The 14,017-nt window shown below is 34.5% G+C and overlaps 1 protein-coding gene and 1 non-coding gene across 3 annotated transcripts; both read right to left on the bottom strand.

Annotated features, from left to right (window-relative positions):
• Positions 1-1,832: 1,832 nt before the first annotated feature.
• On the bottom strand, positions 1,833-1,940 carry LOC112745026 (small nucleolar RNA R71). Its single transcript, XR_003172976.1, has one exon. It is a non-coding gene; the product is annotated as a small nucleolar RNA R71 (small nucleolar RNA).
• A 1,132-nt stretch (positions 1,941-3,072) lies between these two features.
• On the bottom strand, positions 3,073-8,173 carry LOC112742071 (ribulose bisphosphate carboxylase/oxygenase activase 2, chloroplastic). Of its 2 annotated transcripts, none has more exons than XM_072214131.1 (8): positions 7,718-8,173; positions 7,283-7,369; positions 6,697-6,755; positions 4,867-4,911; positions 4,392-4,579; positions 4,164-4,303; positions 3,816-3,904; positions 3,073-3,497 (listed from the first exon to the last, which is right to left on the bottom strand). In XM_072214131.1, exons 7-8 carry the CDS (start codon positions 3,858-3,860, stop codon positions 3,258-3,260), a joined length of 285 nt encoding a protein of 94 aa, XP_072070232.1. In that variant the 5' UTR covers positions 3,861-3,904; positions 4,164-4,303; positions 4,392-4,579; positions 4,867-4,911; positions 6,697-6,755; positions 7,283-7,369; positions 7,718-8,173; the 3' UTR covers positions 3,073-3,257. The 2 variants fall into 2 exon arrangements, with proteins under 2 accessions (XP_072070232.1, XP_072070233.1); XM_072214132.1 differs by having other exon boundaries at positions 4,392-4,461; positions 7,718-8,146.
• Positions 8,174-14,017: the final 5,844 nt, after the last annotated feature.

The following is a 14,017-nucleotide window of genomic DNA, read 5'->3' on the forward strand; positions in this document are numbered from 1 at the left end:
CTTTACAAAAATATATGCATTGTTTTTTTCCTTGTTTGATCTTTAAATTTTCTTGTTTTATGTCTTTTCTTTTTTTTCTTGTGCATTTTCGAATTCATAGTGTCTAAACATTACAAATTTCTAAGTTTGGTGTCTTGCATGTCTTTCTTTTCTAAAAAAAATTTTCAAAAATATGTTCTTGATGTTCATCTTGGTCTTCAAAGTACTCTTGGTGTTCATCTTGACATTCAAAGTGTTCTTGCATATATTATTTGTTTTGATCTTAAATTCTTATGTCTTGTGTCATTCTGTTGTTTTTCTCTTTCTTCATTAATTCAAAAAAATCGAAAATAATATCTTTCCCTTATTTTACTCATAAATTTCGAAAATTTGGGTTGATTTAGTCAAAATTTTTAAATTTTAGTTATTTCTTGTTAGTCAAGTCAAAATTTCAAATTAAAAATTCTATCTTTTTAAATCTTTTTCAAAATCAAATCTTTTTCATTTTTCTTTCATGTTTTTTTCGAAAATTCTTCAAAAAAAATTTTTAAAATCTTTTTCGTAATTTTTATTTCATAATTTTCAAAATCATTGCTAACATTTAATGTTTTGATTCAAAAATTTTAAGTTTGTTACTTTCCTATTAACTTTAATTAATTGCTCTAGAATCATATCTTTTATTTTCTTGATAGTCAAGTCATCAACTTTAATTTTAAAAATCAAATCTTTTTAATTTCCTTTTCAATATTTTTCAAAATAAATTTCAATCATATCTCTTTCAAAATTTAATTTCAAAATCTTTTTCTAACTTCTTATCCTTTCAAAATTGATTTTCAAATCTTTTTCAATTAACCACTTAATTTGTTTGTTTTAATTTTAAAAAGTTTACTATTCCTTATCTTTTTCAAAACCACCTAACTACTTCTCTCTCTCATTAATTTCGAAAACAACTAACCACTTTTTTTCAAAATTCTTTTTAATTAACTAATTGTTTTAAATTCTATTTTTATTTTATTTCTTTTCTTAAATTCAAATTCTAACTTATAATTAAAATAAAAACAAAAATATTTTTCTTTTCTTTTAACTAATATTCGAATACTCTCTCTCTCATCTCTTTCTATTTATTTTATATTTTTTAATAACACTTCTCTTCACTCATAATTCGAACCCTCTCCCTCTCTCTGTTTTCGAATTCTTCTTATTCTCTCTCTACCTCATTCTTCTATTCTCCATTCTTCTACTCAGATAAAGAAATCTCTATATTGTGACATAGAGGATTCCTCTTCTTTTTCTGTTCTCTTCTTTTTCATATGAGCAGGAACAAGGATAAGAACATTCTTGTTGAAGCTGATCCGAAACCTGAAAGGACTCTGAAGAGGAAGCTAAGAGAAGCTAAAGCACAACACTCTGAAGAGGACCTTACAGAAATTTTCGAAAAAGAAGAAGGCAAGGCAGCCGAACCCAACAACAATGGTGGAGATGCAAGGAAGATGCTTGGTGACTTTACTACACCAACTTCTGACTTCTATGCAAGAAGCATCTCAATTCCTGTAATTGGAGCAAACAACTTTGAGCTTAAGCCTCAATTAGTTTCTCTAATGCAGCAAAATTGCAAGTTTCATGGACTTCCATTAGAAGATCCTCATCAGTTCTTAGCTGAATTCTTGCATATCTGTGACACTGTTAAGACCAATGGGGTTAATCCTGAGGTCTACAGACTTATGCTTTTCACTTTTGCTGTAAGAGACAGAGCTAGGATATGGTTGGACTCACAACCTAAAGAAAGTATGAACTCTTGGGAAAAGTTAGTCAATGCTTTCTTGGCCAAATTTTTTCCACCTCAAAAGTTGAGCAAGCTTAGAGAAGAAGTCCAAACCTTCAGACAGAAAGAAGGTGAATCCCTCTATGAAGCTTGGGAAAGATACAAGCAATTGATCAGAAGGTGTCCTTCTGACATGCTTTCCGAATGGAGCATCCTATGTATATTCTATGATGGACTGTCTGAATTATCCAAGATTCCTTGGATCATTCTGCTGGTGGATCTCTTCATCTGAAGAAGACGCCTGCAGAAGCCCAGGAACTCGTTGAAATGGTTGCAAAAACCAGTTCATGTATACTTCTGAAAGAAATCCTGTGAATAATGGGATGACTCAGAAGAAAGGAATTCTTGAGATTGATACTCTGAATGCCATATTGGCTCAGAATAAAATATTGACTCCGCAAGTTAATATGATTTCTCAGAAACTGACTAGAATGCAAGCTGCATCCGGCAGTACTAAAGAAGCCTCCTCTGAAGGAGAAGCTTATGACCTTGAGAATCTTGCAATAGAAGAGGTGAATTACAAGGGAGAATCCTATGGAAACACTTACAATCCTTCATGGAGGAATCATCCTAATTTCTCATGGAAGGATCAGCAGAAGCGTAATCAAGGCTTCAATAATAATAATGGTGGGAGAAATAGGTTTGGCAATAACAAGCCTTTTCCATCATCTTCTAAAACTACAAGAAAACCAGGATTTTGCTACGCTTTTAAAGCGTGGCGAAAAGTGGGAAAAAGCGTAGCGATAGCTTTTCGCCACGCTTTTTGAGCAACCGGCACGCTTTTGAAAGGGTCACAACTGTTAGCGTGCCGGTTGCTCTATCGCCACGCTTTTAGTGACCTATGGCCACGTTTTTTTTGTCGCCACGCTTTTATCTATTGCCACGCTTTTAAACGTGGCCATATGCGAGAGGATATGGCTACGCTTTTAAAGCGTGCCAATAGCTAGATATGGCTACGCTTTTAAAGGGTGCCAATAACTAGAGATACGGCTACGCTTTTAAAGTGTAGCAAAGTCGTGAGATATGACTACGCTTTTAAAGCGTGCCAATAGCTAGAAATATGGCTACGCTTTTAAAGCGTACCAATAGCTAAAGGTATAGGTACGCTTTAAAGCGTGGCGAAAAGTGGCTGCTGTATGGAATAGCTACCCTTTTAAAGTGTGGCGAAAAGTGGCTGCTGTATGGAATTTGTTGAAGTTCAGTTGTTTTTTTTTAATCTTCATAATAAAATCTAACAAAATTCATAAATAATGTAAAATTTAAACAATATAAAACCTTCATAACAATTTTAATTACTATTAACAATATAAAACCTTCATAAACTTGTACACCAAATATAGTGATTAATCACATGACAAGCTCTAACAAAAAATCAAAGTGATAACAACTACCCATAAATTTGTAATACATGCATTACAATTCCAATAACTATTACATTATCTACATCCTCTAAAAACTACAAAATACCCTTCCTTCTTGTGATGTCTTGCTGGTCATCTGAGATATCATAGACCAACCCTTTCCATCTGTCCGTATCTGTCTGCTTGTCCTCATCGATCGCCACAATCTTGAAGCTTCCGGAGGAAACCTTGCTACTGCTGTGGATTCTTGAGGTAACCTTCTTCAAGTTGCTTCCGAAGAAAGCTGATGAATTGGGAACTGATGAAGCCACAGCTCCAGAACCATTCAAACTCACCTGCAATGTAAAATTACATTATTCTCTTGTTATTTAAGAGTTACTACTCTATTCAAAACTCTAATCCAGTTTTTTTAAGTATACAAGAAATCATGAACCGCATCTAAATATATTGATAACTCACAAATTAATGATATGTATGTATCCATAGTCCGCATGATCATTATTTTTCTAATTTGGTATCTATAACTGATTACTAATTCACACTGCATCCAATCCATTTACTATCCTAATCTTATACATAGTTTAAAACTAGAAGTGATAAATTGAGTGAATAGAATTAATTGAAAGTAACAAAGTAAGGTAAAAGTATCATACTGGAGTTCCTTTGACAGCTCCTATGGTTGAAACTGAAGCAGCCATGGCTGTGTTATTGTCCTTGTAGCAGCAAAGAGTAATTGAACTTACTACAGAGGAAATAATAAACACTATAATGAATACTCATCAGTTGGGAAAGCAGTCCCCACCATGCCCAAACCCTTTTTCCCTATTTTTTAGCAACTAGAATCTGTGACGATTGGTCAACCTTAAGTTCAAACTATAGTAATCTAATTATATACTGCACGGGTAAGACAAATCCATTTTTTCCCCAATATTCAACCAAATGGCTAAGTGGACAGAAAAGAAAGTAAAAGAATAAGGTGGAAACAGAGTTCATGAACTCACAGATCTATCAAATTCCAACATGAAGCATCTTTTTACATCTTCTTTGGTAGGTTTGCAACCACAGCGATCACGTCTAGAAGTGAGATATGAGAATTTAGCATGTGTAATGCAAAACAGCAACCTCCTCCAACTTGATCTCACTAGAAAAAATTCAGGAGAACATCATGGAACTCATAAGTGAAAAAACATCAAGGGGAGACATAAATATAAAGAATCAACAGAACATACTTTGGGGATTTCATGTAGTTATCCCATCTGTGTGCACCATTTGGACGAAGATGATCTTGTATACAGGCAGCTGATTTACCATTTTCGTAAGTCAAAAAGTAGTTTGGATTCCCACGTACAAAATCTTTGTTATTTCCAAAGTATATATCTTTTGGAAGATGGTCATAATTCTTCTTAAACATTGATAGCTGAATCAACAGATCAGGAGAAAATGAAGGAGATAGAAGTATCAATGCCAAAACATGCAACTGCATTTACGACTATCTTTTCTAACTAAATTAAGTGATTCATTTCCCTCTACTAAGCCTTAAAAGTAAAACCAAATAGAAAAATAGATCTTCATGATTCTAAAAGTCAAAATTCCTTTTGTTATTCACTGATTCTACAAACTCAAGTACTCCAAAGGGTTCTTTGTTAAGTAATAAGTAGAACAGAAACTTCTGGCAAAGGACTATGTACAGCTTCAACAACTTACCTCACTAAAAAGTTCTTTAATATCATCTCGCTCAACACTGCTCTCCTGAAAACCATAGACACAAGCATTATTACACCTAAGATCTAACTAATCTAGTGTTTATTTAATTTGCGATAGAGAAAATTGAATAAGGGAGACAAAAATGAAAATTACAGTTTAATCAAGCTTGAAAGTTTTTCATATGACATGGTTGAAAGATAGAATTTCATCACCAACATTTTTTAGCCACCAGAAAATAAACCCTAAACCTAAAAGTGATTATGTCCTTGTAATATGCATGACAATGATCTTTTCTAATTGTTTTAGATTCTCAAATAATTTCCCCTTCCTAGCTCCCTGATAAGATAGAACTTTTATTCATCATCACACATTGAAAGCAAAACTGTTTCTCTGAATATCATCTTAGTCATCACCCACCATGAAATTTCAATTGATTTTTTTTAATAAAAAAGGGAATCTAATAATGCACTTAAAATAATGGACAATATAAATATGAATTGGTATATGTTAGGTTATTACGGGATAATATTGTGTTAGTGATAGATACACGTACATATTATATACCTTATTCATTAGATTAGACATATATAATATTAGTTCTAATATAAAAAAAAAGTACATTAAAGATTGAGAGAAAGCACAGTAATGAGATATGGAGGTCTCTCTCTATAAAGTAGCAGTGAGCCGACAGAGAGAATCGAAATGATATAAGGAAGGGAATTTTTTTATTAATACGACAGAGAATTATTATGAAATTCTATTTTTTAAAAATTTAAAATTATTAAATAAACATATAAATAATTATATATATAAATGACCACTCTGAAGAAAATGATTAAGTGATCATTATTCATAGTACATTAACTTGTTTAAACTAAATGTTTTGAAGTTATATATTTGATTTATACATTATTAGTCACATTATTATTATGAATTTATCATTAAGCAACAACACAATGTATTATCTGCGCTCCAAACATATAGAAACTAAAAAAAATAACGATACACACTGAACATTTTTCCAAATTTAGCTTAGAATGTTGAAAATAAGATGATTCCCTATAAGGTGGATATAACTGTCGGCATAACGTGAAAAGTGTCTCATGTTAAAGGACAAGAGTGCATAGTATATATTTGTTCCTGGGATCCTAGCAACGGCATATCCAAGGTCATATTTATGCTATAAAGTAATCTAATAAAATCAATTCACAGACAAATACATGTATATTTCATACATTACGTGGTTATGATAATTAGGTTTAAGAAGGGAGGGAGGTCTACTTTGGAGGACCGTACCCCATGGCCCCATTGGAATAGAAAAGCAAAGGTTCAAATCATGTGTATATAGTATAGTATATACCCCTACAATGTATTTGTCTTTACTCTTTACCATATATAGCAGCATGTGAATTTGGATCAGATACACTCAAATAAGATAATTTCACATGATTTGATTTATTTCACCCTACTCTTCACATATATGGCTATGTACTTTGGCACCTTCCTCAAGAGGTAAATATTTCTGCAACACAATCAAAATCAGCCAACTTTAACTGCTTTTCTTTTATTTGTTTTGGTCAGGAACTGCTTTTTCTGAATTCTGCTTTCATACATCATTTCTTAAATTTTGGCGCCATGCCTCATTTTAGGTGGATTAATCAGCTTTTTTTTTTGGTCAAGTGATTAATCAGCGTTAAAACTTGATAAAACAGAGTCACAAAAAAAAACTTAACAAAAACAAAACCTTTTTTCCGCATTAAAAACAAAACTTGGATCAACTACCAAAACTAGAAATAAAACTAGATCCAAAGCAGCCACATCTTGACTTACTTGTCACAGCCTCCGGAGAAAACCGGTGTTCCATCATCCTTCTAAGTGGAGCACAAAACCTTAAACAATAAAAGAGAACATTAATTATAATGCCATCTCAGTTCAAAAGAAATTTTCAGTAATACCACTAATAATAATTTTTTCTTTTTCTTTTTTTTTAATAAAATGAGCTGAAATTCATTATTGGTTGGTCATGAGATGTTGAAGCCTTGGGTGTGCTGTTGATAACAGTTCCATTCCTTGCAACCTCCCAACATAGAACTTACGATATTGACAAAAGAAATTCACCACAAAAAAAAAACATTTGTCTATCAAACAATTAAACACAACATAAGAGCCTTTTCTTCACATAAATTTAAAGAGCTGGTTTAGTTTCAGAAGTATTTTCTGTCACCATTTCTTCTTTCTAATACTAATTATAAAAAACATCATATCCCTTTCAGTTTGAGAAGTTAATCGTAAAAGCAAGAAACACCAAAAAGATAACATTGTGACAATTTTTCTTTTGTGAACTAACATTAAAAAATAGAAATAACACAAAACATTAACAAAAAAATATGCCCTAATATCCAAGTCAAACTCAAACCTGGTTATCCCATGAAGTAGCGACAATAAAATTGGCCCTGGGACTAAAACAAAGGCTGGAAATTGAATCACCAGGCGGCTGGGTTACCTAAAAGAATTGCAACCACAAATTAACAATAACCAAAATGATAATAATAAAGAAAGTGGACATTTTGAAGAAAAACAAGGACAGAATCTACCGAAAGAAAGAGAAAGAAGATTTTAATAAATCAATTCAGAGTTTAATAACATCAGTTCTGTTCTATTCGATAATTCCATAGCACCCAAAAATAATATTAACCAAAAAAAAAAATCAATTCAACTAACACATTCAACACAAAACAACCACAACCAACTCATATGCACTAATTTGATTACAGAGACTTGCTACTTAAATTAAACTTCAACTCTCTTTTGTTATCTGGTTTGATTACAGACTTTAATAAATAGGGCTTACCAACTCTCAAAACCAGCAATGAAGCATCGATGGAAGGGGCCCCGGCCTGCACGAAAAAGGGAGCGGCGCGGAAGGGGTTAGGGGTTTGCAGTGACAGAAGGAAGCAGCGGCAAAGGGAGCATCGACGGCGGGTTTGCGACGGCAAGTGAGCAGAGGGAGTCACCGCATGAGAGAATCACCACAGAAGGAGGGTTAGGGGCGCCGGAAGAGGGATTTCCGGCGGAGGCATTGCGAGCGCAGCGACGTTCTTCACGGAGTGTCGTCGTCGCGGAGTTAGGGTGAGGGTGAGGCACGATGAAGAGAGGGCTTAGGGTTATCTTCTGAACGAAATGGGGCTTAATGTTTGAAAGAGGAGTTTGGGCTTAGGGTCTTTGAATGAAGAAGGAGCGAGCTCGTTGAAAGATTTTAATTTGAAGTTATAACTTTAAGACATTTTAATTTGAAGGGTACGAGCTCTTTGAAAATTTTTTTTGGGGGAGTCTTTTGGCCACGCTTTTGAAGCGTGCCAAAAGGCTTTTTGAAAACGGCTACGCTTTTAAAACGCCACAATAGTAAACCCCTGTCGCTACGCTTTAAAAGCGTGCCGGTTTCTCTCTATGGCTACGCTTTTTAAGCGTGGCAAAAAAAACATAGCCAAATCTCGCATCAATTGCCACCCTCATAAAAGCGTGGCCATTGATCCTTTTCGCCACGCTTTTGAAGCGTAGCAAAAAAAAATGTGGCCAAATCTCTATACAATCGCCACCCTCATAAAAGCGTGGCCATAGACCACTTTTGGCCACGCTTTTAAAGCGTAGCAAAAAAAAATGTGGCCATAGGCCTTTTTTCTTGTAATATAAGCAACAGACAGAGAATTCTAAGCAGAGCCTCTCTGACTTAGCAACTATAGTCTCTGATCTATCTAAGACCACTCTCAGTTTCATGACTGAAACAAGGTCCTCTATCAGAAATTTGGAGGCACAAGTGGGTCAGCTGAGTAAAAGAGTTACTGAAATCCCTCCTAGTACTCTCCCAAGCAATATAGAAGAGAATCCAAAGAGAGAGTGCAAGGCCATCAATATGTCCAAAATGGCCGAACCTTTAGAGGAGGAAGAAGCAGTGATTTCCAGTGAGGAAGACCTCAATGGACGTCCACTGACCAATAAGGAGTTCCCTATTGAGGAACCAAAGGAATCTGAGGCTCATACAGAGACCATAGATATTCCACTGAACTTACTGTTGCCATTCATAAGCTCTGATGAGTATTCTTCCTCTGCAGAGGATGAAGATATTATTGAATAGCAAGTTGCTCAGTATCTAGGAGCAATCATGAAGCTGAATGCCAAGTTATTTGGTAATGACACTTGGGAGGATGAACCTCCATTACTCTTCAATGAACTAAATGCTTTGGTTCAACTGAAATTACCTCAGAAGAAACCGGATCCCAAAAGGTTCTTAATACCTTGTACCATAGGCACCATGACCTTTGAGAAGGCTCTGTGTGACCTGGGGTCAGGAATAAACCTCATGTCACTCTCTGTAATGGAGAAACTAAGGATCTTTGAGATACAAACTGTAAGAATCTCGCTAGAATTGGAAGACAAATCAAGGAAACAGGCTTAAGGACTTGTTAAGGATGTCTTAGTGAAGGTTGAAGACCTGTACATCCCTGCTGACTTCATAATCCTAGACACTGGGAAGGATGAGGATGAAATCATTATCCTTGGAAGACCCTTCCTAGCCACAGCAAGAGCTGTGATTGATGTGGACAGAGAAGAGTTAGTCCTTCAATTGAATGAGGACTACCTTGTGTTTAAGGCTCAAGGATCTTCTTTTGTAACCATGGAGAGGAAGCATGGAAAGCTTCTCTCAATACAGAGTCAAACAGAGTCCCCACACTTAATTTTTAAGTTTGGTGTTGGGAGGCCACCATTAAGCTCTGAGTCTCTGTGAAGCTCTCTAAGAGCTCACTGTCAAGCTATTGACATTAAAGAAGTGCTTATTGGGAGGCAACCCAAAGTTATTTAATTATATTTATATATTTTGTTTTCCATTGTCATGTTATGTTTTCTTTAGAAAGATGATCTTGGGGAGTCACAAAAACAGTTGCAGAATTAAAGCAGAATGAAAAATAGCATAAAAAATAGCACACCCTGGAGGACAGGCTTACTGGCGTTTAAACGGCAGTAAGGATAGCAGAATGGGCGTTTAACGCCCAGTCTGGCAGCATTCTGGGCGTTAAACGCCAGAATCGGCAGACAGACTGGCGTTTAACGCCAGAAAGGGTGTCTGATGGGCGTTAAACGCTAGAAAGGGGCATCAGCCTAGCGTTTAACGCGAGAAAAGGTAGCAAAGTTGGCGTTAAACGCTAGAAATGGCACACAGAGGGCGTTTAAACGCCAGAAAGGTGCAGGGACTAGAATTTCTTGACACCTCAGGATCTGTGGACCCTACAGGATCCCCACCTACCCCTCCTCTTCTTCTCTCCTCTTCACACCTTTCCATAACACTCTTCCCCAAAATAAACTCCACCAATCACCTCTATTTCTCTTTCAAAACCATCATACAACCCACCTACCCCCATCTACTCAAATTCAAACCATCCCCCTCCCAAACCTAACCCCTATTACAAGACTTCCCTCTCTCTCTTACCCTATAAATACCCCTCCTCACCACCTTCAATTTCACACATCATACACACTCCTGCCCCCTTGGCCGAATCCAACACACACCTCCATCTCCTTCATTTTTTCTTCTTCTCCTCCTTTCTTTCTTCTTTTGCTTGAGGACGAGCAAATATTTTAGGTTTGGTGTGGGAAAAAGTTATGCTTTTTATTTTTCCATAACTATTAATGGCACCTAAGGCCGGAGAAACCACTAGAAAGAGGAAAGGGAAGGCAATTGCTTCCACCTCCGAGTCATGGAAAATAGAGAGATTCATCTCAAAAGCCCATCACTAAGAAGAGGATGGAGTAAACAAGAGAGCCCACTCATGGACCTCAACAAGAGCATAAGGAAATTTCTCATCAAGAAATCCCTGAGATGCCTCAAGGGATGCACTTTCCTCCATATAACTATTGGGAGCAACTCAATACCTCTTTAGGAGATTTGAGTTCTAACATGGAGCAACTAAGAATGGAGCACCAAGAGCACTCCATTATCCCCAGGAAGAGACATAGAGGAGCTCAATCACTCCATAGGATCTTCAAGAGGAAGAACTAGCCGCCATCACTAAGGTGGACCCGTTCTTTAATTTCTTTGTTCTTATTCTTCTGTTTTTCAGTTTTTATGCTCTATGTTTTGTCTATGTTTTTGTCTTTATTACATGATCATTAGTGTTTAGTGTCTATGTCTTAAAGCTATGAATGTCCTATGAATCCTTCACCTTTCTTAAATAAAAGAAATGTTTTCTGAAAAAGAAAAAGAAGTACATGTATTTCAAAATTTTTCTTGAAATTAGTTTAATTATTTTGATGTGGTGGCAATACTTTTGGTTTTCTGAATGAATGCTTGAACAGTGCATATTTTTGATATTGTTGTTTATGAATATTAAAATTTTTGGCTCTTGAAAGAATAATGAAAAAGGAGAAATGTTATTGATAATCTGAAAAATCATAAAATTGATTCTTGAAGCAAGAAAAAGAAAAAAAAAAAGAAAAAGCAAGCAAAAATAGCCAATAACCCTTTAAACAAAAAGGCAAGGGTAAAAAGGATCCAAGGCTTTGAGCATTAATGGATAGGAGGGACCAAAGGAATAAAATCCTGGCATAAGCGACTAAATCAAGCTGTCCCTAACCATGTGCTTGTGGCGTGACGGTGTCAAGTGAAAGGCTTGAGACTGAGCGGTTAAAGTCGTGGTCCAAAGCAAAAAAGAGTGTGCTTAAGAGCTTTGGGCACCTCTAACTGGGGACTCTAGCAAAGCTGAATCACAATCTGAAAAGGTTCACCCAGTTATGTGTCTGTGGCATTTATGTATCCGGTGGTAATACTGGAAAATAAAATGCTTAGGGTCACGGCCAAAACTCATAAAGTAGCTGATAAACCACTATTTTATGGTTTATCTTGTGCTAATTTGAGTGGTTTTTATCAACTCTTTACTCACTTATTCATATAAATTGCATGGTTTTATATTTTCCTTCTTGATTTTGTGCTATGATTGAAAACATGCTTCTTTGGTCTTAATTTGCTAATATTAATCCTCTCTTATTACCATTAGATGCCTTGATATGTGTGTTAAGTGATTTCAGAGTTTATAGGGCAGGAATGGCTTAGAGGATGGAAAGGTAGCATGCAAAAATGGAAGGAATACAAGAAGTTGAAGGAACTGCAAAGCTGTTAGCCTGACCTCTTCGCACTCAAACGGCTATAACTTTAGCTACAGAGGTTCAAATGATGCGGTTCCAGTTGCGTTGGAAAGCTAACGTCCGGGACTTCGATTTGATATATAATATGTTATTGTTGCCCTGACACTAGGCGATGCGAATGCGCACTCCACGCGGACGCATCGCAGTGACGACAATCAGCATGGCAGATTTCTTCTCCAGCGATTTCTGGGCTGTTTTTGACCCAGTTTTCAGCCCAGAAAACACAGATTAAAGGCAATAAAGTGGGAGAATCCATTCATTTATGATCATCAACTCATACATTCACTTTTTATAATTTAGATGTAGTTTTAGAGAGAGAGAGGCTCTCTCTTCTCTCTTAGGATTTAGTTTTAGGATTTAGGATTATTTCTTCGTCATCACAGGTTCAATGTTCCTTTTATTTATTTTTCCAATTTGATTTATGAACTTTTACATGTTAGATTTGAATATTCTCTTTAATATAATTTGAGGTATTTCAGTTATAAGATTGTTTTATTTATGCTATGAATGCTTTTGATTTATCCAAGTTATTTTCATTCGAGTAGTTTCTCTTCCCTTTTGGCTCTGGTTAAGTAATTGGTGACGCTTGAGTTATCAAATAAAGCAGTGGTTGAAATTGGCAGATTACTAATTGATCTAGATCGCTCTAAAGCTAGTCTTCCCACATGGATTGACTAGGACTTGAGGATCAAGCTAATTAGTCCACTTGATTTACCTTCATAGTTAGAGGTTAACAAAGTGGTCGAAAAAATCCAATTTTCATCACAATTGATAAGGATAACTGGGATAGGACTTTCAGTTCTTATACCTTGCCAAGAGTTTTATTATTTATTTAAATTAATTCCTTACAATTTACTTTCTTGCCATTTACTATTCTTGCTTTTTATCTTATACATTAAAAACCCAAAATTCTACCTTTTTCATAGCTAATAATAAGTCATACTTCCCTGCAATTCCTTGAGAAGACGACTTGAGGTTTAAATACTCGGTTATCAATTTTATTGGGTTTGCTTAAGTGACAAACAAAACTTTTGTAAAGAAGGAATTCTTGTCGGTCTAGAAGTTATACTTACAACGGGAATTTATTTTTAGAAAATTCTAGATCGCACGAGAGTTTCGCTCTTTCAAAATGGTGCCGTTACCGGGGAATTGCAAACGTGTGCCTTATTATTGGTTATTGTAAATATTTGCTTTTATTTTTGTTTTTATTTTTGCGTTTTCATAAATTAAGAGGTTATTGGTTTTTATTTAGTTATTAAAAATTTTTTCAAAAATTTGTTCTTCGTGTTCATCTTGACCTTCAAGTTATTCTTAGTTGTTTTCTTCGTTTTGATCTAAAAATTTTAAGTTTGGTGTCATTTTATTATTTTTCTCTTTCCTCATTTAATTCAAAAATATCTTTTCTTTTTGTTTTTATTAAATTTTCGAAATTTCAAAAAAAAAAATCAGATTTTTATTTTAAAACTTTTTATCTTATCTTATCTTAGTTTTAAATTTCAAAATTCAAATATTTTTCAAAAAATCATATCTTTTTCAAAATCTTATCTTATCTTATTTCAAAAATCAAATTTCAAATTTCAATATTTAAATTCTAAATTTTAAAATTCAAATTTCAAAATTTAAATTTCAAAATTTTTTTAAAAAAAAATCAAATCTCTTAAAAATTTAAATCTTTTTCAAAGCTTTATCTTATATTGTTGACTTTTTCAAAATTTAAAATTCAAAAAATTTAAAATTTAAATTTAACATTTCAAATTTCAATTTTCAAAATTTAAATTTCAAAATTCAAATTTCAAAATTTAAAATTTAATTTTCAAATTCAAAATTTAAATTTCAATAACCTTTTAATTTAAAATTATTTTTATTTTTTTTTTAATTTTTATTTGCTACTATGAACTCTCACCCCTTTGGCTATGAGTCTGGTTATAATTATGTTGCAGGAAGAGGAAATTACAAT

Source organism: Arachis hypogaea, chromosome 14, assembly GCF_003086295.3.
Source record: "Arachis hypogaea cultivar Tifrunner chromosome 14, arahy.Tifrunner.gnm2.J5K5, whole genome shotgun sequence".
Taxonomy (NCBI): Eukaryota; Viridiplantae; Streptophyta; class Magnoliopsida; order Fabales; family Fabaceae; genus Arachis; species Arachis hypogaea.